The following is a 27,694-nucleotide window of genomic DNA, read 5'->3' on the forward strand; positions in this document are numbered from 1 at the left end:
TTCAGGATCTGGCCTTCTAAAGAGCAGTCAGGATTGATCTCCTCTAGGACTGACCGGTTTGATCGCCTTGCAGTCCAAGGGACTCGCAGGAGTCTTCTCCAGCACCATAGTTCAAAGGCCTCAATTCTTTGGCGCTCAGCCTTTCTTATGGTCCAACTTTCACTGCCATACATTGCAACTGGGAAGACCATAGCCTTGACTATACGCACTTTTGTTGACAGGGTGATGTCTCTGCTTTTTAGTGTGCTGTCTAGATTTGCCATGGCTTTCCTCCCCAGGAGCAAGCGTCTTTTAATTTCTTGGCTACAGTCCCCATCTGCAGTGATCTTGGAGCCCAGGAAAATAAAATCTGTCACTACCTCCATTTCTTCCCCATCTATTTGCCAGGAATTGAGAGGGCCAGATGCCATGATCTTGGTTTTCTTAATGTTAAGTTTCAACCCAACTTTTGCACTCTCCTTCTTCACCCGCAACAAGAGGCTCTTTAGTTCTTCTTCACTTTCTGCCATTAGAGTGGTATCATCTGCGTATCTTAGGTTGTTGATATTTCTTCCGGCAATCTTAATTCCAACTTTTGATTCATCTAGCCCTGCCTTTCTCATGATGTGCTCTGCATATAAGTTAAATAGGCAGGGCGACAGTATACAGCCTTGCCTGACTCCTTTCCCAATTTTGAACCAATCAGTGGTTCCGTGTCCAGTTCTCACTGTTGCTTCTTGACCCGCATATAGGTTTCTCAAGAGACAAATAAGATGGTCTGGTACTCCCATCTCTTTAAGAACTTGCCACAGTTTGTTATGATCCACACAATCAAAGGCTTTGGCATAGTCAATGAAGCAGAAGTAGATGTTTTTCTGGAACTCCCTAGCTTTCTCCATGATCCAGCGTATGTTGGCAATTTGATCTCTAGTTCCTCTGCCTCTTCGAAATCCTGCCTGTACTTCTGGTAGTTCTCGATCCACATACTGCTGAAGTCTAGCTTGTAGGATTTTAAGCATGACTTTACTAGCATGAGAAATGAGTGCAATGGTGCGATAGTTTGAACATTCTTTGGCACTGCCTTTCTTTGGAATTGGAATGTAAACTGATCTTTTCCAATCCTGTGGCCACTGTTGAGTTTTCCAAATTTGCTGGCAAATTGAGTGTAGCACTTTTACTGCACTGTCTTTTAAGATTTTGAATAGCTCAGCTGGAATACTGTCACCTCCACTAGCTTTGTTGTTGCTCAGCTTTTCTAAGGCCCACTTCAATGATATAGCCAAACATAATCTTTTATAAAGAAATATATAGAGATCAGGATTTAGAGCACAGAACATTTTGGCAAAATGTTAATAAGTGCAGCTGGTCTTTTTTTTGACATTGTCTGCTGCAATTCATCCATCACTTTCTTCTGTTTTTCTCCACCTCTTTTTTTGATCCAGGCAGGTGATCAAAGATGTCTTGAAGGATCCAAGGATAAACAATTACCACTACTTCTCACCCAAAGTTGGCAGTTCCATCTCTTTCTCGGGATTATTAGCAGGTGAATAATGTGGTATTATTTAATCATGTCTCTCAAAAAAACTGAGGGAAAATTCCCTTGATACTCAAAAATATCTATGGAGGCCTGCTGTATCAATGTGGTCAAAAATGCTCTAACAAAACCACTAAGTCCAAATACATGCACAATAACATTTCAAGAAGAAGATGAACTAAAGTAAGGACTTCTTTCAAACTGAAGTCAACTACAGTACTGATGACTTCATGGAACATGTCTGGGTAATTTTCTTAGCAATTAAATAAAACTTTACCTTGCTATTATTTTCTTCCAATTTTTTATTTGCAACCCAATCTAGCCTAAACCTGGAATTTTCTGATACTTTCCTTCCCAAGTATTAATCAAGCTTCACTATGCTTAGATCCTTATCTAACTATCTATCTATCTGTCTGTCTGTCTGTCTATCTACCTATCTATCTACACACACACGTGCGCGCACACACGCACGCACACACACACACACACACACACACATATCTGTCTTCATCATCTATTCTCCCTCCCTCCCTCTCTCTCTCTCTCAACATGCTACATGCCATAATCACAAATAGTAGTTACCAGAAAATGAAGGTCAAAGGCAATTTCATCCCTATGAGTGTACTGCTATAGTTATTATGGAATAAAGTAACCACAACAAATATGCTTTAAATAAACTTTTCTTTCTGCATGTCAACAAAAGCAGCCCCCTCCACTAGATTTCACTGTTCAGAAATCCTATATAGTACTTTTGACTTCCGGTGGCTCCGCGGCGACGGAGACAGCCTTCCCGGGCTGCCCGCGGCTCAGCTGTGTGTTTTTTCGCCCGAAACAGCGCCGATCAGCTGTTCGGGCGAATTTGAAGCCCCCTCCTCGGGAGAAGAGGAGGGGGTGAGGCCCCAGGTAGGGGTAAAGTTCTCCGGGGCCGCCTGAGCTTGGAGCTTGGGCGGCTGAAGGATTGAACTCCCCCGAAGCCTGGGTTGCTCCCAGCTGGCCGGCGTCTCTGCTCCGGACTTCTTGGAGCAGAGCCAGGCGTCTGCGACCACCCCTGCCTGAAGAAAGGACTATGGATTAAAAGGAGCAGGCAGAGCGGTACAAGAGGAAAAGGTGAAGAGGATTATTTTATTTTACTCTCGAGCTTGATGGACTTTTTAAACTTTAAGTGAAAGTGCGTCATAAGTGAAAGTAAAAGATGGCGGCTAAACCTCCCCCTAAAACTCTTCGGAGTGGTGGATCTTCTCCGGTGCAACAATCATCATTACAGGCGTTGCACCCTCCTGATGTATTGACACCGAAGGACTTACGAGATGCTCTGGATAAACTTTTGGAATCAATTAATCAATCAATGGGTGATAAATTTGCACAGATGGAGGAGAAATTGGAGAAACTGGAGGAGAGAATAGAAGAGAGGATGGAACAGAAGTACAGCGTGATGAAGGTAGACATTTTGTCTTCAGTGCATAAAGTGGCGGAATGTGTGGAGGATTTGGATGAAAAAGTGGATGATTTGACTCAAAAGAATGCCATATTAGAAGCAAAAGCACGGGAGAATGAAGATTTAAGAGATAAAATGGAAAGGGAATTAAGCCTTACTCAATATTACCAGATGCAGTTTGCTGTTAGAATCAGAGGCTTAAAAGAGAATGTTAAGGAAGATTTAAAGGAGCTGGTTTCTGAGGCTCTCGAAGTGGTGTTGAATCAGCCAGCATCTGAAATAAGACAAGCTATGGATAAAGTGTTCCGTGTGAATTCATGGATTGCTAGACAGAGAAAGCTGCCTAGAGATGTGGTGGTCTACTTTGCAAAAAGAGAAATTAGAGATGAAGTTATACAAGCTGCCTATGATGCTAAAGTTGTGATTGCTGATCAAGAAGTCTTGGTTTTAAAAGAAATTCCTCCAAAGATTTTAAGGAAAAGGAAAGACTTCACATTTCTTGTGCAAGAGCTTAAACAACGAGATATAAGGTTTAGATGGGAGGTTCCAGAGGGGTTGATGGTGATGTATGAAGGCAAAAGGTACCGGCTGATTACTGTGAAGCAAGCGCGTGATTTCTATAATAGCGTTTTAAAAGCAACCCCATTAACACTTCTGGAAGCTGCAAAGGGATCTGGAGAGGGAGAACATCAAGAGGTTGAAGTAGAGGAAAACGGTGCTGGAGGAGATCAAGCTATAGTTTCTTTGGATGATCCCAGAGAGCAAAGGGTGACGCGTGCTGCTTTAAAACGGGCAAAGAAAATAAAAGAACAAGACCAGCAAAAGTCTTCGGAATCTTCACAACGTACTCATAGCCAAGCAGTGGGAGGAGCACGGCCTAAAGAAGTTAGTCCTATCAAGGCAGTGCTTCAAGAGCTTTGGGAGGATATGCATGGCAACTAAATTTTTGACTTGGAACGTTAATGGACTAAACTCACCACAGAAGAGAAAGAAAGTTTTTCAATATTTAAAACAATTCAAGATAGATGTTATATGTTTGCAAGAAACGCATATTAGGGCTATGGACCAAAAGCTTTTATTGAACTCAAGACTGGGTACGCACTTTGTTGCCTCTGCAATGAATAAGAAAAATGGGGTGGTTGTTTATATTAAAAGTGCTATAACAGCGGACTTAATTGAAGCAGACAAGTATGGAAGATACGTACTGATAGACTTGTTGCTAGAAGGCAAAAAGACGCTTTTAGTTGGACTGTATGCCCCTAATCAACAACAACAACAGGCTGATTTTTTTAGTTTACTTCATACAAAGCTTACCCAGTTGGATTATAAATCTTTTATTTTTATGGGGGACTGGAATGGTGTTTTGGATGTACAGATGGATAAGGCTGGAGCTTTTAAGCGCATTCCAAGTCATGCTAGACTGCCTAAATCTTTTTTTGAAATGAAGGATGACTTGGAACTGCGAGATATTTGGCGTGAGAGACACTTGCAGGAAAAGGATTATACTTTTTATTCTGATAGGCATCAATCTTTTTCGAGGATTGATTTCATTTTGGTGACTAATGACTTTTTTTTGAGGACTAAAAAGGTGAAGATTTGTGCAAGAACTATCTCTGATCACAGTCCAGTTTGGTTAGAGATTGATAAGGAGAAAAGAGACAGGCGCTCGTGGCGCGTAAATGAGAATTTGTTTAGAAATCAGAGAAATGTGGAAGAATGCAAACAGCGGATGAAGGATTTTTTTGAAACTAATATGAACAAAGGTACCTCTATGGATATGGTCTGGGATGCTAGCAAGGCCTACATGAGAGGGGTGTTGATATATATGAATAATAAACATAGACGTGCTGTGGAAGCTAGAAGGAAAGAACTGGAGAATGAAATAAAGGAAAAAGAAAAGGCTTTGATTTTGAACTCAGAGGATGTGAAGACTAAGGAGGCTATTAAATTGTTAAGAGGACAATTTGATAAATTAATGGCTGACCAAGTGGCAACCAATTTGCGGTTTGCCAGGCATAATACTTTTTGCAACGCTAATAAACCAGGTAGATGGTTAGCTTATAGATTGAGGAAAAAACAAAGGGCTTCTAATATAGACAAGATTGAGCATAAAGGAAGGGTTGTGTTTCAACAGGACCTTATCAAGGACGCTTTTGTGGATTTTTATTCTAAATTATATGCTAAGGAGAAAATTAATGAAAAAGACATTGATATATATTTGGAGAATGCTAGCATCCCGGTTCTTACGCAAGTACAAAAAGAAGGGATTAATCAATTGATTACAGAAGAAGAAATTTTTACAGCAATTAAGGAATTGAAGGTGGATAAAGCACCAGGTACGGATGGTTTGACTGCGGTCTATTACAAAAATTTACAAATAGAGATGATAAAACCGTTAAAGGAACTGTTCCAGACAATCCAGAGGGGGGGAAAGGTGCCACCGTCTTGGAGAACAGCTTTTATTTCTTTGATTCCGAAGGAAGACCAAGATGCTACTCAAGTTAAAAATTACAGACCGATATCGCTTTTAAATACAGATTACAAGATATTTGCTAAGGTTTTGGCTAATAGACTGATGAGGGTTCTGCAACAGGTGATTCATGGGGACCAAACGGGGTTTATTAGTGGTAGGCAAATGAAAAATAATGTGAGGCATATAGTTGATGTGTTAGAGTTTTTGGAAAGGAACAACCAGATATCTGCGGCGCTAATTTTCTTAGATGCTGAAAAAGCTTTTGATCAATTGAATTGGCAATTTTTGTTGAAAGTTTTAGACAAAATGGATTTTGGGGAAAAATTTTTGCAACCGATTAGGGCATTATATCAAAAACAAACTGCCCGAATTATAGTTAATAATAGCTTGACAGAAGCATGTAATATTGAGAAGGGCACAAGGCAAGGGTGTCCGTTATCGCCCTTGTTATTTGTGTTAACATTAGAGATATTATTGGTTAAAATACGGAATTCGGAAAAAATTAAGGGGATACAAATTAGAGATCAGGATTATAGATTGAGAGCATTCGCAGATGATCTGGTTGTTACAGTGACCCAGCCAGAGAACTCTGTTGTGGACCTGATGGAGATAATAACACAATATGGGAAGGTTTCTGGATTTAAAGTTAATACACAGAAAACCAAAATTTTGGTCAGAAATATGACAGTTTCGCAAAAGGCTCTTTTAGAAGGACTAACTGGATTTGAGATTGTTAAAAGGGTTAAATATTTGGGGGTGTTTTTGTCGCCCTCTAATACAAAGTTATATAAAAATAATTATGAAAAACTATGGGGGAAAATTCAAAAAGAATTGGAGAATTGGGAAAAATTGCAATTGTCTTTGCTGGGACGGATTGCAGCAGTGAAAATGAATGTCCTGCCCAAATTTTTATTTCTATTTCAAATGATACCGATTCTTAAGAAAGATTCTAATTTGGAGGAATGGCAGCGAGGTATCAATAAGTTTGTGTGGGCAGGGAAAAAGCCACGAGTTAAACTTAAGATTATGCAGGATACTCGTGAGAGAGGTGGGCTTAAAATGCCCAATCTTAAACTATATTATGAAGCTGCTGCATTAGTAGGAATAAGTGATTGGATTAATTTGACACAAGAGAGATTATTAAATCTTGAGGGCCATGATTTGTTGTTTGGCTGGCATGCATATTTGTTGTATGATAAGAAGGTAGACAATGTGTTTAGAGTGCATATTTTAAGACAGGCATTGCTGAGAGTTTGGAAGAAGTACAGACATAAGTTAGATTGCAAGATACCATTGTGGGCAATTCCAAAACACGCAATAGAAAATATACATGCTGGTTTCAAACATGATGTGACTACGTACAAGGAGATCCTAAGTTTGGAAAGAAATGTCTGGTGTTTGAAATCATATAGCCTCTTGCGAGAAGAGAAGGTTGTTCAAAACTGGTTTCAATATACTCAGTTACGGGCCAGGTGGAAAGAAGATCAGAAAAATGGTTTTACAATGACTGATGAAAATCTGATAAAGCAAATTAGAAACCAGGGACCAGCACATATTAAACGGATATATCTTGCGTTGATAGAGATTGATTCAGAAACAGAACTTGTTAAGGATTGTATGATAAAATGGGCCCAAAACATCCAGGAAGTTATTACAATGGACACGTGGGAAAAGATTTGGGTGAGGAACGTAAAATTTACACAAGCTCAAAATCTAAGAGAGAATTTTTACAAAATGTTTTATAGATGGCATTTAGATCCTAAAAAGCTCGCAAGTATGTATCCGAATTATCAGCCTAAATGTTGGAGGTGCGGTGATGAAGATGCAACATATTTTCATATATGGTGGACATGTAAAAAGGTTAAGGCCTTTTGGATAAAAGTTTGGTGGAACATGCAGAAGATTTTTAAACAGAGGATAAAGTTTTGTCCACAACTTTTTTTGTTGGGAATAATTACAGATGCTACAGTTGTGGACGCTAAGTTGATGTTGAATTTAATTACGGCAGCAAGACTCTTGATAGGTCAGTATTGGAAGAAAGAGGAATTGCCGTCTATAGAAGAGTGGACTTTAAAGGTTTCCGACCTGGCAGAGATGGCGAAGATTTCGGCCTATTTGAAAGATCACTCGCAAGAACGCTATATTATGGAATGGAGAAAATGGATCGAATTTATCCAGAATAAGTATAGAGTTAAGAAGTTTTATGTAGCATTTGAATAAGTCTTCTTTCTTTTTTCTTCTTTTTTTCTTTTAGTTTTATATATATATATATATTTAATATTACTGAGGTTTGTTTTATCCTATATAAGCTAGAGAGTGATGGATTTTAGAGTTTATAGTTGTTAGTATATGATTGTTTATGATTGGTTTTTTTTATATATATACCTTGTATTTAGCTCTGGGAAGTCGGGGGGGAGGGGGGCAGTGGGGAGAGGTAGGGGGGGAGGGTGAAGGGAGGGGGAGGGGGGGTTTTAAAGAAAAATTGTATGTTAAAACTTTTCAATAAAAAAAAAAGAAATCCTATATAGTACTTTTATGCAAAATCACTTCCAAAGTGAGAGATTTTTATATTGTACTTGAGATGGATTCACATGTCTGCATTCATCACTCAACTGTAGGGTTTCAGTACTCTACTAAAGCGCTGTGCCGTGGGCTGCACACACCCCTGAAGCCTTTTTGTCAAATTTCACTGCTCCCATCAATCCTTCATCCACTCTAGAGAGACAGAGCTTCTAAAAGATACATAAATCTATAAACGCTCTTTTAAAAAACCCACTCACTATGTGGCATCATGATGCCATTTTCCACACTACTGCTGTTTGCAGGCATCTAAAATAATAAAAGAATTGCCGCTGGTGTCAATAATATGGCTTTTCCTACACTACAGTCAGTGGTGGGATTCAGCTGGCTCGCACCGGTTCGGCAGAACAGGTAGCTAAATTTTTTTGAGTTCGGAGAACCGGCTGGAGGAGGCCTCCCAGGCCTAGAACGGCCCACCGGAAGTGAGTGGATGCCACTTCTGGAAGTTACTTCTAGGTCTTGGAAGCCCAGGCCTGCATCCACTCAAGAGAACCGTTTGTTCAGGTATTTGAATCCCACCACTGAGTACAGTATATACATCTTATGTGGTTCTCCCTTTAGGAAAGCTTTTGAAAAAATGATGAAGTTGTTATTTGCTGCATAAGGCTTCACACCAGCCTTCATATTGAATTCTGTCTCCTTTTTCCCTTTAGCCACTGAAGATGCATCTTCTACTTTTGGCGTGGAACTCTTGTTTTCAGATTTTGGTTTACTTCAAAAGAGCACGACTAATTTCTACATTGAAAGTCATGGCCACCAGCTCCAAGCAGCTCAGGTCTGATGGTTTGTGTAGTTGATCAAAGTCTCTTCTGCTGTTCAAGGCAATTCTGAAGACTTCTGCTAGCTACCCCATCACCTTCTGACAGCTACTTAAGTGTCCCATTAAATTTCTACAGGATATATTTCTATCCATAAAGTCATTTCAAGATTTCTCAGAATGACCTACTGAATGATTGTCCATACTCACTAACTAGGAAACAGGTAGACAATTGATTGCCTAGATATCATCCAGTCAGCTTTGAAATGATGTTACTATTTTTATCAATTGCATTTTAAAATGCTTCACTAGCTATGGAACAGTGATGCAGATTTTTTTTAAGCCAATTTACATTGGTCCGAGTGGCATATTGCGGATGATATTCTAGAAGTAGATTGGAAAAATGTGCCTTTTTGATCATATTAAATGTCATAATTTAGTGGCAGTGTTTATACTCCTGATCTGACACTTGTCTTGGGTCTACCTTCCCTATTTTGGAGACTTCCAAATATTTTGAGCTCTTGTCTTTATGAACTACCCACCGTGATGAGTAGTCCTAGATGATGGGAGCTGAAATCCAATAGGTCTAGACCAGGGTTCTCCAAACTTGGCAACTTTAAGACTTGTGGACTTCAACTTCAAGAATTCCTCAGCCAGCCATGGGGACTTCTGTGAATTGAAGTCCACAAGTCTACAGGTTTGGAGATCCCAGACAGCTGTTTGAAGCAAGATAGACTTGCTTTTACCAAAGGCTTTCATATGCTTCAGTCACCAGCAGTTTCACTTCTAGGTGGGGGAAAGCAAGCAGGCATCAGCAGAAGACCTAAATGGTCTTCAATGGGTTTACCCGGTAGAAATTTGGAAGCAGAGATTACACAGCCTTTAAAAGCATAAAAGGTAAAGGTAAAGGTTCCCCCGCACATGGGTGCTAGTCGTTTCCGACTCTAGGGGCCGGTGCTCATCTCCGTTTCAAAGCCGAAGAGCCAGCGCTTGTCCGAGGACGTCTCCGTGGTCATGTGGCCGGCATGACTAGACGCCAAAGGCGCACGGAACGCTGTTACCTTCCCACCGTAGTGGTCCCTATTTTTCTACTTGCATTTTTACGTGCTTTCGAACTGCTAGGTTGGCAGAAGCTGGGACGAGTAACAGGCGCTCACTCTGCTACGCGGCACTCGGGATTCGACCCGCCAAACTGCCGACCTTCCAATCGACAAGCTCAGCGTCCTAACCCACTGAGCCACCGCGTCCCTTTTAAAAGCATACCAAAATATAAATAGAAAAAAACTGTGCATCACACTTTATTCTTCTGTGCACCCTACAGGTGGTTGTTGAAGCAAAAGGGCTTGAAGGATTGTTGGGTACAGATGCAGCTGAGGATTCAGCGGATTTTACAGCTGGCATGTCTGCCATTTTGCTTGATGTCCCATTGCGGCCAGTGACTTTCTTTGATGGATATTCAGATCTGATGTCAAAAATGTTTATGAGCTCAGGAGAGCCTATGAACGTAGTCAAAGGGAACCTGCTGTTGGTGGATCATCAACAGGTATTAGTTCGATAAGATATTTATGACAATTCTAAAATTTTTACGTCATTAAGAATCGGCCACTTTGGACATTTTTATATCTGTACTTGGAAGTAAGCCCCATTGAACGTAGATTTATTTTGGAATGGCTGTATATCTTTAGTGATGGCACTATATCCAAGGCAACACTTGAACAATCCAGTAACAGAATGTTATTGCTCCAGGCAGTTCCACTTCAGTCTGGGTTGCAAGCTGTGATTACTCTTCAAGTTGGACTTGGCTTAGATATTTCAGCTGATGTCAACATGAATATATGGGAGCAGGAATTTGGTACAAGTATTAAAACAAGGTAGGTGAATAGGAACCAATTTCACCTCTAAACCATGAGAATAGAATAGAATAGAATAGAATAGAATAGAATAGAATAGAATAGAATAGAATAGAATAGAATATTCAAACATTATTTGGCCAACAAGGAATTAGTTTCCATTGCAGAAGCTCTCAGAGTACATGCAAAAAAACAAAGTAGTAAAAATAATAATAACAAAGATAATAATCACAATAGTGATATCAATAGAGAAGGTAGTAGAACAGATGAGAAGGATAAAGGCAATATAGCTGTCCTATATGGGTAAATATACTTAGACATAAGACCGTACTGTGGGAATAAATTGTTCAGTAGTGATGACATGAGGGGAAAAATTGTGTTGTTTCTGGGTCTAGTTGTATTGGCATGCAATGCTATGTAGCGACATCCCGAGGGGAGGAGTTGAAATAGTTTATTTGGCAAAATTCATGAAGGTTATTTGACAAAGTTCATGAAACCAAACCTTTATATCAACTCATGAAAACCTATAGGAGGGATATTCTCTTGTCTGGTTATAACATAGTCATTGACAACAACCCGCTCAAATGGCTGGTCACCCATTTCCTGTTGAGATATCCTTATTTATCATGGAAGTTTCCGCCAATATGGTGTCCTTCAAATGACCTAGACCAGTACTCTGAGAATTCCTGCTGAAGAACCATGTTTTTATGGGAATTTGGGAGCCTTTGTCCAACAGATGGGGAAATGTATAGTGTATTTAATTTTTTTAAAAATCCCATTTATATCCCTTCCTTCTCCGAAGACTCAGGGCGGCTTACAATCTAAAGCACAAATCAATGTGCTTAGCAATAGCCTTCATTCTATGTATATGCCTGCTTATTAGGGCTTCCCCCCCCCCAGCGGCATTTTTTAACAAAGTCAGCTCATTGCCCCCAACAATCTGGGTCCTCATTTTACCTACCTCGGAAGGATGGAAGGCTGAGTCAACCTTGAGCCTGGTGGGACTCGAACCTGCACTAATTGCAGGCAGCTGGTGTTACTTAAGGAGACATTAGCCCACTGCTCCACCAAGGCTCTTTTAATGTCACGCCAAGGAAAATTTACCATCATAACGAGGTTGCCAGTTGAGGCCCGTAGTTTTTTTAATTGCTTCTTCTCCAGTTTTATATTCAAATCCATCCAATTTAGATAATTTATATCATATAAACAGTCTTGTTGCAATAGTCAATATTATGGACGATGGCCTTATGGGACTGGCCAGATCAGAGACGTCATTTCTCTGAATATCAGTTGCTGGGTAACAATAAGAGAAGACTGATACCCTCGTGTTCTGCTTGGTGATCTCCAATTGGCCATTATGGGAAATAAAAAGGAAAAGGAGTCCCTCCAGATTGCTGCTTATTTCCATTTCAAGGCCACTGTCTGAAGACATTTCTGTGGTTGTGTGGCCAGGATGACATCATGGAGCACTGTTACTTTCCCACTGAAGTGGTACCTATTTATCTACTTGCATTTGCATGCTTTTAAACTGCTAAGTAAGCAGGAGATTGGGTGACAATGGGAGCTCACCCTGTCCCATGGTGCTCAGGTCTCCAACCTGGGCTGCCAACTTTCCAGCTGACAAGCTCACATGTCTTAACCACTGAGCCACCACGTTGCCTCATTATGGGACATACCAGACTGATATTTATTCTGATCCAATGGGAATCTTCTTACATGTCTGTAGAGTAGAAAGCAAACTTCCAAAAAAAAAAAAGCGCGTCCCACTGGTGGAAGTACTGATCTGTTCTTTTTCTCCCCGATACAGAGGTGCACTGACTGTTGATTTCCAAGCAGAATTGGATACTTCCTTCTTTCAAGCCACTCTCAAAAGTCAATCAGACATAGAACTGGGCACAAATGTTGACATTCATGCAAGACTTACATTGGGTCCCATGCCCATGTGTCTGCAGCTTGCAGAACAACCAGTTTCTTACAGGTAAACTAGATACAAATTTTAAACCAAGAGACCATGGACTCCAAAATTGAAATAATCTTAGACATTGCTATGAATACTACTTTATTTTGCTTTAACAGTGATCTCCTAAGTAATCGTGACCATTCCACTGTGAGCATTGCAGCATATGCTGTTCCTGACTTGCAGCTATAGATCAGCTTGAAGCATGCAATGTTTATCCCAATTGCCAAACAATTAAGCAGAGTCTAGCACATTAAGGATCACCGCAGATCAAACTTCAAAATAGATTCAGTTCAGACACTAGACCAGGGGTAGGCAACCTCGGCTCTTTTATGACTCATGGACTTCAACTCCCAGAATTCCTGAGTCAGCATAGCTGACTCAGGAATTCTGGGAGTTGAAGTCCATGAGTCATAAAAGAGCCGAGGTTGCCTACCCCTGCACTAGACTATCTGTTTTTATTAGAAACTTACACCGTGCTGTAAATTTCAAGTATACAGTATTAAAAAAACCATAATTTTTTAAGCCAAATGACTAATGCGGAGTCCTTGGTGCTCTCTGAGCTTGGTTGTTTTCTTGCAGACGTTTCATTACCCAAACTAGGTAACAAGATCAGTGCTAGAAAGGAGTGGGGTTTGCTTTTAGTGAATTGCCCTGTCAGTGTTGGTGGGAATGGTCTTGGGCAGGGCTCCTCAAACTTGGCCCTTTTATGACTTGTGGACAACTCCCAGAATTCCTCAGCCAGGCACGCTAGCTGAGGAATTCTGGGAGTTGAAGTCCACAGGTCATAAAAGGGCCAGGTTTGAAGACCCCTGCACTAGAATATAAACTGAGAGCAAATCCCACTCCTTACTAGCACTGATAATGTTAATTTTACATGCATTGGATAGTTCCCAGAAGAAACATAGTAGATGCTACATATCAGATGAGATGAATTTCATGTATCTTTCACTTTTTTCCTCCTTGCAGGGAAAAGTTCTTCATCTCTGAATCATCTGCAAACTATCGTACTCACGTTCGCAAAGGGAGACAGGGTACGATGTCTGGACATGGATTTCCTTTCTACAGAGCCAACTCTGAAATGTGTAATGTCCTACTTGGAGGGAAAAATCAATAATAAAAGCAGTGTTGATTTGTGGTATCACAAGCTTGCTGATCCTTTTCTCACCTTTCATATCTGATCTGCAGTACATTGTAGTTTTGAAATGGGGGGGTCTAGAGTAGGGAGGGTAAAACAAAGCCAATTATCACACAAAGCAGACTTGAAACCTTTAGAGTCCACCTGTCTAATCCATGATCCAACTGGGTTGCAATGGTGAAGCCTCTCACTAATCTATAGAAGTCTATAATTCCCCTCCTTTCATAACATTATTTCAAAACAGCACCGCCTCATACGGCTTAATTGGAGAAATATGCATTTTGTGCATACTCCATAATAGTGTTTCCCAGTGTTTCTATTTCACTCTTTCTTCCAGCCTTTGGCAAGGGTGAAAGAGCCCATATTTTATACATGTTTGGCATTTTTGGTTAAAACATTTCAGGTGAGAAAAAGTTATTCTTGCAACCCCAGAGGGACACAATTAGGCTTGAAGTTTTGATGAGTATGAAAATTCTTCCATTTGCATTCAAATGCAAAGAAATTAACATTGGGTGGTAACCTCAAGGAATCCAGTGGAAAAATCTGAATCCATGCCATCTACATTTGTTTATAATATTGGTGTAGTATTCTAATTCCTTTTAAAATCCTTGATGTGAATTCATTATTTCTCAGTGGAAATCACACTCCCAACATGTAACAACCATTGGTTCAGTTGGTTTTGAATTCAGGAAGATAATTCCTCCAGCAGCTGAGTCATAATGCTTCTACTGGAATGTCACACTCCAAAGTGAGAGAAGAAACCTATTGTCTTCATGCCTGGTTCTCCACCATGGGAAGTAGGATACGGGACTGGGTTTCTTCCTATCAATCTAAAATCTTAGATTTGATTAGATAATATTAGACAGAAAGTGCTCCATCCTTCTATACCCTTGTCTCACCTGTCTTTCCAGGGCTATGGAATGTTACTTCCCATTAATCAGTTGTGTATGGTTGGAGGACTCTCCTTGTAGAATAAAGAATCTGCTTTTTTTGAATTTTTGGTGGTGGTGATGATGTCTCTCCCACCTCAACTAACATTTGAGGACACTTCTTGAGGTCTATCCAAGGTTCACCAATGCTTCACAGCATGTGATACACACCCTACAAATTCCAAAGGTATATAATCACCCCTTGGCAATTTAGCTTTAGGCAGATCCTCCCATGCCACCTAAATCAAACATAAATGGCCCTAAATCAATGACTATTCAGCCACTTTGAGTTACTCATAGATTGTATTCCTTCTTTTTATAAAGAAAACATCAGTTCTTTATGAATTGCCCATTTTCTTTTACAGAGATAACACCTCTCTTCCCATCCCCAGTTGCAAAATAATAAAAAATAAGGTTAATAAATACCATTAAAATCCAAATCTCATATTTACAAAACTCTTACACATGGTAATATTCATCAAGTTTACAACTCTTCAATTATTGGATTTGTCTGATAGCATTCCCCTGAATGGAAGCCAGAGATAAAGAATCTGTCTTTAATGAAACTCCTCAAATGAACTCTTCTGCATATTTTCATATCGGTTAAGACTTCTTCTCCCTGGTAACTGTGATATAAATGGAAAACTGTCTTTTATATAACAAAAAGAGGTTATTGGGAGGAAGATAAACATCATGTGGAAATTTTCTTCATACTACAGCAATGCAATGCACCTAATGTTTTCTCTGCCCAGAGATTTCCAAGGGTTGAGGGAACGTGGTGGTAGAATATCTGCAACACACTTCTCAATGCTTAGTACTATTTTGAGAAACAGATCTCTGGATAATCTCCAAAGGGTTTTAAAATAATAATAAAGTGGTGGGGGGGAGCACCAAAAACATTGTTGGGTAAAAATGGTTGTCGAGACTATAACAGAATAAGAAAATCATAGCCTGGTCAGAGGATAACAATTATTTGTAAGGATGCCAAACTCCTCAAGTATGGCCCATTGAAGTAAGAGTCTATTTATTCTTGGTACAGATAAACACTAATTCTTCCTGGAACAAATTCAGATACATTCTGTGTTAAGAGGGAAACATTCCCATACACAAAACTACTTTCATGTTACAAAAGTTGCTATAGTGCAGGGGTAGGCAACCTCGGCTCTTTTATGACTCATGGACTTCAACTCCCAGAATTCCTGAGTCAGCTATGCTGACTCAGGAATTCTGGGAGTTGAAGTCCATGAGTCCGTCACAGCAGGATACCATGGTCGATGGTATCAAAAGCCGCTAAGAGATCTAATAGGAATTCTGGGAGTTGAAGTCCATGAGTCATAAAAGAGCCGAGGTTGCCTACCCCTGCTATAGTGTGTAAGAATTGCTTTGTCACTCTCACAGGCTGGTCTTGAAAATAACACCCCAATCAGTCTGACAGCTGAAGTTTAAATTCACAGATGCTAGGCTAAGAGAGCATGCTCGTTTTCCATTTCTCCTTTTAATTCAGAGATTTGTGCCAGTATAACATCCTGGAACACTCATTTTGCTTGGAGTGGTTATTAAGAGGCTCACAGGAACCGATGTCAAAATTGCCAGCAGATTCTTTTTCAGTCCTTAAAGGTCAAATGTTGATAAAAATGCATTCCTTACAAAAGAAATATTTAACCAACACAGCTATTTCTACAATGTGGCAGAGTAAACATACATATGGCTTCAGTGGAGCCTTGTACTCCACATTCTTTGGAACCCTGTTTTGGGAGAACCCAAGTCCAGAATAGAAGGCCTGCAAAGTTTTAGGACTCAGGGGTCTTCAAACTCGGCCCTTTTATGACTCATGGACTTCAACGCCCAGAATTCCTCAACCAGGCACACTGGGTGAGGAATTCTGGGAGTTGAAGTCCATGAGTCATAAAAGGGCCAAGTTTGAAAAACCCTGGTTTAGGTCGTCTCTTTTGAGGCTTGTGAGTCTATTGCAAACAGCGGGTGGAAATTGTTAGGAAAGGGGAAAACTCATAGCTAATGTAGGCATTAACTCATAGCTAACAGATTCACAGCAGCTTTCAATAATTTGATAAAATTTAAATGACATTCATTGCACCCGTCCCACTTACTTCAATGGATTAGCATTTGTAATTTAAACTCATTTTGACACACTCAGGGGAACAGATGAAGTAAAAACTGAATCCCAGAGACAATAATTTTAAAACGCTCTTAAAGATTTGGATAAGTATTTACATTATAATAAAAAACTTGATTATGGCTAGGATGAAAGCTCTTATCACAGCATTCCTGATTCAAGACAGGGAGGATAAGAAGAAGAAGAATCTTTTACCAACAGTTTGGTAAAAAGATTCTTATTCTCCTATTCTCATCTTGACTTTTCTGTTGCCTAAGCTGTTGTGATGAAAAAAGGGTGAGAGAAGGCCGGAGGAGGAATGAAACTAAAACTGTAGCACTTAACAAGTCTGCAATGAAGCTAGAAGACAGAACTATTAAAAGGCACGGTGCCAAAAGAAGAATGAGAATAAGGCAAAAAGAGTGGAATGAAAGGAGAGAAAAGGAGATTGCACAAAGAGGAAGGCAGCATGAGAGATTAAGGGAAGCCAATGTTGACATTCCTTTCTTAGAATTACTTAAAGTCAACCCCTTATTCTATCCCCGACAAATGGTTTTCCAATTTTTTCTTGGGGAAAAAAACCAGCAATGGAGAACCCACCAACTTTGGGAGGCAAGCTGTTCCAATGGCCTATTGCTCTCACTGCTAGGAAATTTCTCCTTACTTCCAAGTAGGATCTCTCTTTAACCTGTTGATTCTTGCTCTGCCCTTGGATGCTTTGGAGCACAGGGTTTTCAAACTTGGCCCTTTTATGACGTGTGGACTTCAACTCCCAGAATTCCTCAGCCAGGCACGTGCGCCTGGCTGAGGAATTCTGGGAGTTGAAGTCCACACGTCATAAAAGGGCCAAGTTTGAAAACCTCTGCTTTGGAGAATAAGTCAATCCCCTCTTCTCTGTAGCTCCCGTTCAAGTATTGGAAGACTTCTATCGTGTCACCCCTAATCCTTCTCTTTGACATACCTAAAAGGTAAAGGTTCCCCCGCAAATGCGTGCTAGTCGTTTCCAACTCTAGGGGCCGGTGCTCATCTCCGTTTCAAAGCCGAAGAGCCAGCACTTGTCTGAGGACGTCTCCGTGGTCATGTGGCCAGCATGACTAGACGCCAAAGGCGCACGGAACGCTGTTACCTTCCCACCGTAGTGGTCCCTATTTTTCTACTTGCATTTTTACGTGCTTTCGAACTGCTAGGTTGGCAGAAGCTGGGACGAGTAACAGGCGCTCACTCTGTTACGCGGCACTCGGGATTCGACCCGCCAAACTGCCGACCTTCTGATCGACAAGCTCAGCGTCCTAACCCACTGAGCCACCGCGTCCCTTGTTTGACATACCTAGTTCCCTTCAATTGTTCATCATATGGTTTAGCTTCCAGACCCTTGTATCTTCTTTGTTGCTGTTCACTGCATACTTTCTAGGGCCTCAGTATCTTTTTTTTTGTATCATGATGACCAAAAAAAGGAAGCAATGTTCCACGTGTGGCCTCACTAGGCCTCACATATTGAATGAAATACTAGCCATCGAAGTGTTTGGCTGCTGGCCTTGGAAATATATGAATGTGTCTGACCTCTGCTATCAAGGGATTTCCTGTATCATTTAAACCAGACATGTCAAACACAAGGCCCGGGGGCCGGATCCGGCCCTCGAAGCGGTTTCATGCGGCCCGCGAAGCCATCCTGGAAACAGTGAGGGAACGGCCCCCACTGCCTTGGCCCTGGCCCAGAGACCCTCCTTCTGCCAGAGACCCTCAGATCTGTCCCACTCCGGCCTAGGCCCCCATAGGCACCCTTGATGGGAACGATGTAGAGCTGGCCACGCCCACCCAGTAGGCCATACGCACTCTAGCCACGCCCACCCAGTAGGCCACGCCCACCCTGGCCATACCCACCCGGCCCCTTGAGGGCAACCGCAATGCTGATGCGGCCCTCAATGAAATTGAGTTTGACACCTCTGATTTAAACCAAATAAAACTAGGATGCCAATCTTCTTTCTATTTCCTTTCTCACAATTCTATATAATCAGTATCAGTTTTCCACAACTGCAGACTTTCAAAACAGCTTCTAAAAAGGTTGAGAAGTGTACTTTTTAATCTTTCCTAAAGTTTCAGTGAAAGGAAATGTTAAATGTCTATTCCGAATACAAACAATTATAGGCTTGCCAGAGATCTAGTATATGTTTTCTTGCAAAAAAAAAAGGGAAACATGGTATCCTTCCTAATAGTCTAAAAAAGGAAGTCTTTTCATAGCAATACCCAGATCATCTCACAGAGAAAAAGTGTGAGAATTGAGAAATTAACCCAGATTACGGCAAATAAAAGCTGTTCTGACCCCTGAGATTATGTTCATACCATTTTAAAAAGGGACAGGAAAGTACAGATAGTGACGGACCATCAACTTACATGCATGATGCAAATATGTTCCTAGGAAGGTAAAAGATGACTGCTATAAAATCTAAAGCAATCACATCCGCTGAAAATAAAGAGCTTTAAGGTCATATATGGAATTGAATGGAGTGTTAAGACAGGCTTGATTTAGGGATTAAAATACATTAAGTTGACAGCTTCCCCTTAAGTCATTCCCCATACATAGACAATAATGTTACAGCACATGTCTCTTATGTTCTTCAACATAATGAAGTCAAGGTTAAAACTACCAATAGGTTCCTGGTTATGTGTCACCCTGAGTAGTTTTTAAATGGACCTGCAGTCAATCATCTAATGACAAGTGTCCAACCCTGGCAACTTTAAGACATTGCTGGCTGAGGAATTCTGGAAGTTGAAGTCCATAAATCATAAAGTTGCCAGGGTTGGACACCCCTAATCTAATGTATACTGAATGTCTTGATGCACATATCGTACTAAAAGTAGGAAGATTGGACTTCTCACTTTCCACCTCCAGCAGCGTCCAAAACAGCACTATGCCAATGTAAAATGATACTTTCAAAGGAAATGAAGAGTACTCGCAAAACAACAAAAGAAACCAACATATTTTAAAAATAGAAAAGCTGATCCTCCATACAACCTTCTTGTTCCTCTGACATTATTTCAGAAGCAAAGGCAGTCTATTACGTGTTACTATTCTTGCTCCTTTCTATGAAAGCCACTGCTCGTGGTTGTCTAGCCAAGTGCTGCTATAGACGAAGTGATGGAATCAGAGATGTTGTCTGAATTAGACAACAAGCGCTTCCTGAGTGGGTAAGAGTTGGGACAAGCCAAATATGTGCTCAGAAATAGCATCCTACACTAGAGGGATTCCATGAAGATCCAGGCAAGGAGGGCAGTGTCCTATCTGTTCTAATCCTACTGCATCTGGTGTCCTCGACCACATCAACCCACCACCCCGCTGCCCTTCTAAATGTACTACTCATCATGTCCCACTAAAGGTTGAGTACAGAGGTGACCTGCCTTTTAAAAAACCAGCTTTCATAATGTGGACCAATTAGATAACCCTTCTGTTTAACACAAATGGTCATTTGATCTGATCCAACCAGGTAACCATTATGTTCATACATTCTCCCTGCTGGTTTCTTATAAAGATTTTAACTTCCCAAAGATTCCCAACTAATCAGATTGGATGCTGTGTTGTGGGTTTAGGAGCCTTAAGTAAAGGTAAAGGTTCCCCCGCACATGCGTGCTAGTCGTTTCCGACTCTAGGGGCCGGTGCTCATCTCCGTTTCTTAATCTAAATTGTACATGCACATCTCTTTTATTTTATTTTTTAAAAAAAATTGTCTTCCTTTTTCTCCCTTATATGGCCTAAAACTGCCAGTTTCATGTTCCACTCAGGCTAAAGCTATGTAATAAAAACCCCATTTCAGAATGGCAGGAATAGCAGCAGAAATGGGAAGAAACCAACGAAGAAGAAAACAAGATCCCTGGGTTTGGGTGTTTTGTTTTTGTTCCCTTATTACTTAAAAAAAGAAATCTTGTTAGCACCTTTAAAGAAAAAAATTGCTTACTGAATATCATGCTCTTAAATAATCTAGATCAGGGGTAGGCAACCTCGGCTCTTTGATGACTCGTGGACTTCAACTCCCAGAATTCCTGAGTCAGCTGACTCAGGAATTCTGGGAGTTGAAGTCCACGAGTCATCAAAGAGCCGAGGTTGCCTACCCCTGATCTAGAGCATGGGTGTCAAACTTGCCACGTAGTGTGACGTGACTTTTTTTCCCCCGCATTGCCGGAGCAGGGGTGGGCAGGGCCTCGGCAGTTTGACACCCCTGATCTAAAGGCAGTGAGAGTTCAATCACTCTTGGCTTCTCATTGTAAAAAAAAAACACATGGCAGTTGTAACTGTACCCTTTTGCTTCTGGCTCTCTTTGGCTTTTTAAGCCTTTAGAAAAGTGCTACAAAAGAGCAAAAAAGTTGTTGCTATTATAAATTGAATGGGCTATTGCTTTGAATCCTTGAACTGAATGAAATGAGAAACATCTTGATAGTGCCCCCACGGAATCTGTGGAGAAAGAGAGAAAGAGAAAGAGAAAGAGAAAGAGAAAGAGAGAGAGGGAGAGGGAGAGGGAGAGGGAGAGGGAGGGAGGGAGGGAGGGAGGGAGAGAGAGAGAGAGAGAGAGAGAGAGAGAGAGAGAGAGAGAGAGAGAGAGAGAGAGAGAGAGAGAGAGAGAGAGAGAGAGAGAGAGAGAGAGAGAGAGAGAGAGAGAGACAAAGTTCTAGCAAAAAATAGCCATGCTCATGTCAATGTTGAGGAGGAGGTCCTGGGAAAGGCATCTGGCTGTTCTGACATCCCATTGTCCCCTCCCCGTTCTGCTACACCTGAAGAGACATGGGAGGATTTGCTGTCTTCCTGGGAGGCAGCAGCTAAAATTTTGTCCAGCATCAAAGGGAACCACTGGAGTGTTGAGTTAATCTGGAGGTTCTCAGTGATCCTTCCAGCTCTCAGCTGGCCAAGAGAAGACAGACTACCTGATCTTCTAACTCTTGTGGTGCTGTTCTCAGGACAATGCCAGGGAGTAGTCATACGGCGTAAGCGGTGGGCTGTTAAACTGGTCATCGTGGTGAGCAAGGGGTGAACCTCCTCTGTCACCTTTGAAGTGGTAGCCTTTGTCCTTCGCAGATGACTCGCAGCTGTGGGGTAGAAAGGCAGCGGTGGCAAAGGGCTGGAAAGGACACCTCCCTCCTGTCCTTCAGTCTCAGGGATTGTGCGGTCAACACCAGGAGGCCGAGTGGTGGCGACTTTTTTGCTGCAGGATTCACAGCACAGTTTGTTGTAGCCGGGAATGGAGCAGTACCGAGCCAGGACTTCCATTTGGCAGAATACAGACTTGTCCCCAAGGCAAGACACTTCTGTGACAAGACAAATCGCAAAAAGATTTCTTGAAGTGGATTGGAAATACCCTTTGCTCAGGCAGGCAAGCTGCTGCCAAATGCCCAGAGTTGGAAAGGTTAAAAAAAAAATCCCATACAGGTAATCCTCGACTTACTACAGTTCATTTCGTGACCATCCAAAGTTACAAGAATGCTGAAAAAAGTGAGTTAAGACTGTTTTTCATACTTATGACAACTGCATTGTACAATCATGATCAGAAAAAATATAAATCTTCATGTCCCAATATTATGCAAAAACAATCTCCTGTTATATACAAGTACATCCAAACTAAATCAACTATGTCTACATCATTCTTGCAATAATGAAAGAGTAGCACAGATGCATACACAAATCGATAACAACGCTGCTAGAAGTAGGAGTTAATTAACAAGGGGAAAGAAAAAGAAAAGAGATGGAATTAGACAAAAGAGGAGTCACAGATTTTCTAAGACTACCTAATAACCTTCAAGGGAAACATATGGAGTAAAACTGAACAGGATTATCAGAAATTCAAGATGTCAATGTTATTTGTATCATGGTCTGTGTTACCGATGATTTCCTCAGGAGTCATAAACGAATGAGCATCCTCCATTTCCCATTCCCCTTTTGCTCTGGAAAAAGTGGTCAATTCCAACATCAAAACCCTTGCTCCAATGATACAGTATATAGACTATAGAAGTGGGATATGTATTTTCTGTTTCTCATGATAAACAATTTTTAAAATGAAGTTTACAACACAGACGTTTGATTTAAACTGATGCCTGTTCAGAAAAAAAGAACATCCTTTACTGCTTACAGAAGACAAGGACAAGCATTTAAGTGGCATTAAGATTCATTTGTTTGTTCGTTTATTATTTATTTTTTATAAAATTTATTGGCCACCCATCTTACCCTAGAAGGTAACTCTGGGCTCTGCATTGAAGCCCAACATAAGAAAATTAAGAGACAAACAGAAAAGATGCTGAAGAGTATCTTTATGGACTCTACATTTTAGTCACTCTTGACTCCACGAACAAGTCAGTATAGTTTTTTTCTTGGCAACATTTTTAAAAGAGGTTGCCATTGCCTCCTTCCTAGAGCTGAGGGAAAGAGGCTGGCCAAAATCAACCACCTGGCTCTGCGTCCTAATGCAGGACTAGAAGTCACATCTCCTGATTTTTAGCGCACTTTTAACTACTAAACCAACCTGGCTTAAGAAGGCTTAAATAATATAAATCAGGCAGACAGAGATACCAATGTGGAAATGTGATTAAACTTTATGCAAAGAAGCAGCTTTTAGCACAGAATAGATAGATCTGGGCTATTTGCAGATACCTAAAGGATGCTGGATGGCAGTTGAATTTACTAAAAAGAGAAAAAAATGGGGGGGGGGAATGCAAAGAAAAACTGAATATGCCTCCCTAACTCATCCACTTCTGAGTAGATGTTAGCTGCCCTAATAAGACTGAACAGACAGGAATACATCTTGGAAAGCTTGTATAAAGTATAAGGAATTATACTAATGAAGCAGCATTAATCTCACTGGGACCATGCATATTTTTAGTGGAAGCTAATTAAATACTTTCCACATTATGAAAGTATGTACTGAGCTTGGTGTACTGTAACATAAGGAACAATTTATTGTCACCAGCAAAGCAAGATCATTCTGTTCTTCTCAAGAATTGCTTCTCTCATTATTTCCATTCAGTGGTTATTCAGATGATAGTTAAAGGTAAACGTAAAGGTTCCCCCACACATGCGTGCTAGTCGTTTCCAACTCTAGGGGCCGGTGCTCATCTCCGTTTCAAAGCTGAAGAGCCAGCGCTTGTCTGAGGACATCTCTGTGGTCATGTGGCCGGCATGACTAGATGCCAAAGGCGCACGGAACGCTGTTACCTTCCCACCGGAGTGGTCCCTATTTTTCTACTTGCATTTTTACGTGCTTTCGAACTGCTAGGTTGGCAGAAGCTGGGACGAGTAACAGGCGCTCACTCTGTTATGCGGCACTCGGGATTCGACCCGCCAAACTGCTGACCTTCTGATCGACAAGCTCAGCGTCCTAACCCACTGAGCCACCGCATCCCTGATAGTCACCTGGACAATAAGAGCAGCATCTTTCTGATTTTATTTTACAAAGATCCATTTTTGGCTATTGGGTTTTCTATTTATTTAATGTGCTTAATTCACTTGCACGCTTACTAGATAGCTGGGAAAGCAAATTACGTTTGGTGGTTTAGCAAACGATTGTTAAAAAAAAGTTTAGTAGATTTTAGTAAATGTATTCATTCACTTACATAATGAGATTGAGAGCATCCCATCCTCTCAGTATTGCAGAAAACATTTGGGCTAATGCATCTCTAAGAAGGCAGTTTTCCCAAATTCAGTTTGGGGATCAGACACATGACAAGGAACCCCAAATGCATTTTGGGAATAGAGTCTCCTTGTTCTGAGAAAAATCTTCCATTTTAGCATTTTACATAGGTAAAGGTAAAGGTAAAGGTTCCCCCGCACATGCGTGCTAGTCGTTTCCGACTCTAGGGGCCGGTGCTCATCTCCGTTTCAAAGCCGAAGAGCCAGCGCTTGTCCGAGGACGTCTCCGTGGTCATGTGGCTGGCATGACTGGACGCCAAAGGCGCACGGAACGCTGTTACCTTCCCACCGTAGTGGTCCCTATTTTTCTACTTGCATTTTTACGTGCTTTCGAACTGCTAGGTTGGCAGAAGCTGGGACGAGTAACAGGCGCTCACTCTGCTACACGGCACTCGGGATTCGACCTGCCAAACTGCCAACCTTCTGATCGACAAGCTCAGCGTCCTAACCCACTGAGCCACCGTGTCCCTGTAGCATTTTACATACAGTATACTAAATACATGGAATTATGGTAAAGCTGTCACAACCTCTGGATGGCAATTCTAATATTTTCTGAATGGAGTCTTCCTATGCCAAAGAGAATAGAGAAGCTGAGAAGTTGATTCAGAACATGAAAGTCTGCACTTACTTGATGATACCTTGCTAACAGGATGCTTGACACTCTCCTCTGAAACCCACTGAACCTGCGGAGTCACGTGATTGCTGGTGTTTGCATTTGCTGTGACATTTGGTGGCCTTCCTGAAGGAAAAGAAGTAAAAGAACACATCTGGATCTCAGCTTGAAAGTAGATAGGTCGCTAGACCTTTCCCCAGAATAGTCTTCCACTTTTGGTGAGATGGTTTAAGCCAGGGGTCTTCAAACTTGGCCCTTTTATGTCTTGTGGACATAAAGAAGAGATTGGACAACCATTTGTCTAAAATGACATAGGGTTTCCTGATTGGACAAGGGGTTGGACTAGATTAGAAGACCTTCCAACTCTTTATTCTGTTATTTGTGATGGGTGGGTGGGTGTCGAAACTCCCTCTTCTGCCCCACATGGCTGAGAACATTTTTTTTCTCACTTCCTAATAGGCTGAGTAGTTTCTGCACCCCAGAGATTTCTCAGACAGCTTTCTATCCTCCTCCACTTCCTTTCTCTACGCGGAAGTTTGCTCCTTGCACCAAGTCGACATGTTGTCCCTGAAAGCTTGAATATGGACTCCCAAATAGAAAGTAAAAAAAGCCACAGAGAAATGTAAGCATATATTGTTGTGTCTGTACAAGCATACAGCCATTCACATTATGTGTTGATCAGCATTCTGGCATTCTGGTTTGTGTTATTTCTAACAATGGAACTATGTCATTTCATTACACACATATAGACACTGTTATTTAATTCCTTGCACAATTCCAGATTCTCTCACCTGGGCATTCCTCCAGTTGGCAAACTTGGAAAGCTTCTGGCTTCTCACTGTCACACTGGCCAATGCTGTTGTCACTGGACTTGCAGACCACTTGGCGTTGTTGAATGCCTTCTCCACAGCTGACTGAGCACTGCCATAGGAGAAGAAGAAAAACAGATCGATCAAGAAAGTGAGAAGAAGAGTCCTCATGGGATACAAAAATTGAATGAAGAAGGCAGCTCCATCTAGGAGGCACCGCAAATCTAATTGTGAAAATTCAGAGAAGAGCAACTAAGATGATCAAAGGCCTGGAGACTAAAACATACGAAGAACAGTTGCAGGTCTTGGGTTTGGCTAGTCTAAAGAAAAGAAGAAATAGGGGACAGATGATAGCAGTGTTCCAGTATCTCAGGGGCTGCCACAAGGAAAAGCGGGTTGGGTTGTTCAACAGAACACCAGAGGGAAGGACAAGAAACAATGTTTGGAAACTGATCAAGGAGAGAAGCAGATTTAAGGAGAAAGTTCCTGACAGTGAGGACAATCAACCAGTGGAACAGGTTACTCCCAGAAATTGTGGGCACCCCATCACTGGACATCTTTAAGAAAAGATTAGACAATCACCTGTCTGAGATGGTATAGTTTCTCCTGCTTAAGCGGGGGGCTGGACTAGAAGACCTCCAATGTCCCTTCCAGCTCTATTCTATTCTATGGATGTGCAAAAGATTGGTGTGCACACGGTTCTCCTAGCTCAGTGTTTTTTAAATTTGACAACTATAAGATATGTGAACTTCAACTTCCAGAATTTCCCAGCCATCATACTGGGAGATGAAATTCACACATGGTAAAGTAGCCAAATTCAGTAATCAGTAATCGATTTATTATTACAGCCAAAGGCCAACACATAAATTAAACATTCAAATAAAACAAAACTAAACAGAACCAACACAAGAAGACACACCAATATATTACAATTAATGATATAATCAATGGGTGACCAAGGTCTGCCTAGTTTTACAGACAGTATAACAAAACCTAGTTACCTTCAGAAAAACTGAATCATACTGACCTGACAACAAAAATACACTGAGTATAGTTTATGTCAACGCTGTTAACATTGAACGTTCTTGCTTGACAAGAGATGAAGAAGCAGCTATTTCAAATGTTAAACTTGTGTATTACTTTAAGAGATAGGGTTAAGGCTGGGAGGAGGGAGGAGGAGGATTGTACCTCAAGGCTGTCTGAAATAAGAGAAGATAAGAACTTGGCCGGGTTGTCTAACAGAAGAGAAGCTGATTCTTCAAATTAATTGGAGAATGTGATTCATGACAGAAATAGAAAGGTGGAGAACTGTGTTTAATATATTGTGCTAAGGGGAGGGGATTCAGATTCCAGCTTCCTCTAGCAAGCTTTTGCCGATGTATAGGGCCAATAAAGGACTTTTAAGGTAAACAATGCCTCAGAGTCACTTGAAAAGCTCCTCCGTCGGAAACTTGACAGTTTAATCCTGGATAAAAACACGTAATAAAATTAATTATAAAAGATTACAAAGATCTAAAATGTTTATGTTTCTGGCGAATCCGCAATGCTGCTGCGCAGAATCTCGCCAAATCTGAAAAATGCTATATCTGGATTTCCCTCCCCTCCCCCTCTCCTTTTTATGTATTGAATTTATATTGCTATATTGCATGTGACTGTGAGTGGCAAACCCAATTAAAACACAAGTACCCAAAGTATCTAACAATATAAACCAATGACAAACTAAACCCAAACATAAAAAAATTAAAAACACTACCGTAATTAAAATTGACAATATGCTAAACTACTTGAACGATTCACAGGCTACAATGCTAGGATCAACGCTCAACCAGGCTTAGAGATAAAGTAGTAATAATGTGTTTAAAAT

General features: G+C 41.0%; 2 protein-coding genes across 2 annotated transcripts in view; one reads left to right on the top strand and one right to left on the bottom strand.

The window, feature by feature from the left end:
* LOC308668598 (microsomal triglyceride transfer protein-like) overlaps positions 1-13,682 on the top strand; it is a gene marked incomplete at both ends in the record, with an annotated part of 39,312 nt that extends 25,630 nt beyond the window's left edge. The window contains 6 exons of the mRNA XM_081328608.1: positions 1,422-1,522; positions 8,655-8,776; positions 10,080-10,301; positions 10,505-10,629; positions 12,416-12,586; positions 13,535-13,682. Of these exons, the coding sequence (XP_081184734.1) occupies positions 1,422-1,522; positions 8,655-8,776; positions 10,080-10,301; positions 10,505-10,629; positions 12,416-12,586; positions 13,535-13,682 (889 nt within the window). The remainder of the gene's footprint in view (positions 1-1,421; positions 1,523-8,654; positions 8,777-10,079; positions 10,302-10,504; positions 10,630-12,415; positions 12,587-13,534) is intronic.
* Positions 13,683-21,423: 7,741 nt separating this feature from the next.
* Positions 21,424-27,694, bottom strand: part of ADAMTS14 (ADAM metallopeptidase with thrombospondin type 1 motif 14) — a gene marked incomplete at its 3' end in the record, with an annotated part of 83,280 nt that continues 77,009 nt past the window's right edge. The window contains exons 20-22 of the mRNA XM_081328609.1: positions 25,813-25,942; positions 25,037-25,147; positions 21,424-22,037 (exon numbers count right to left, since the gene is read on the bottom strand). Coding sequence (XP_081184735.1) covers positions 21,424-22,037; positions 25,037-25,147; positions 25,813-25,942 — 855 coding nt within the window. The remainder of the gene's footprint in view (positions 22,038-25,036; positions 25,148-25,812; positions 25,943-27,694) is intronic.

The sequence above is a fragment of the Vipera berus genome (genome assembly GCF_964194415.1).
Source record: "Vipera berus genome assembly, chromosome: 5".
Classification (NCBI taxonomy): Eukaryota; Metazoa; Chordata; class Lepidosauria; order Squamata; family Viperidae; genus Vipera; species Vipera berus.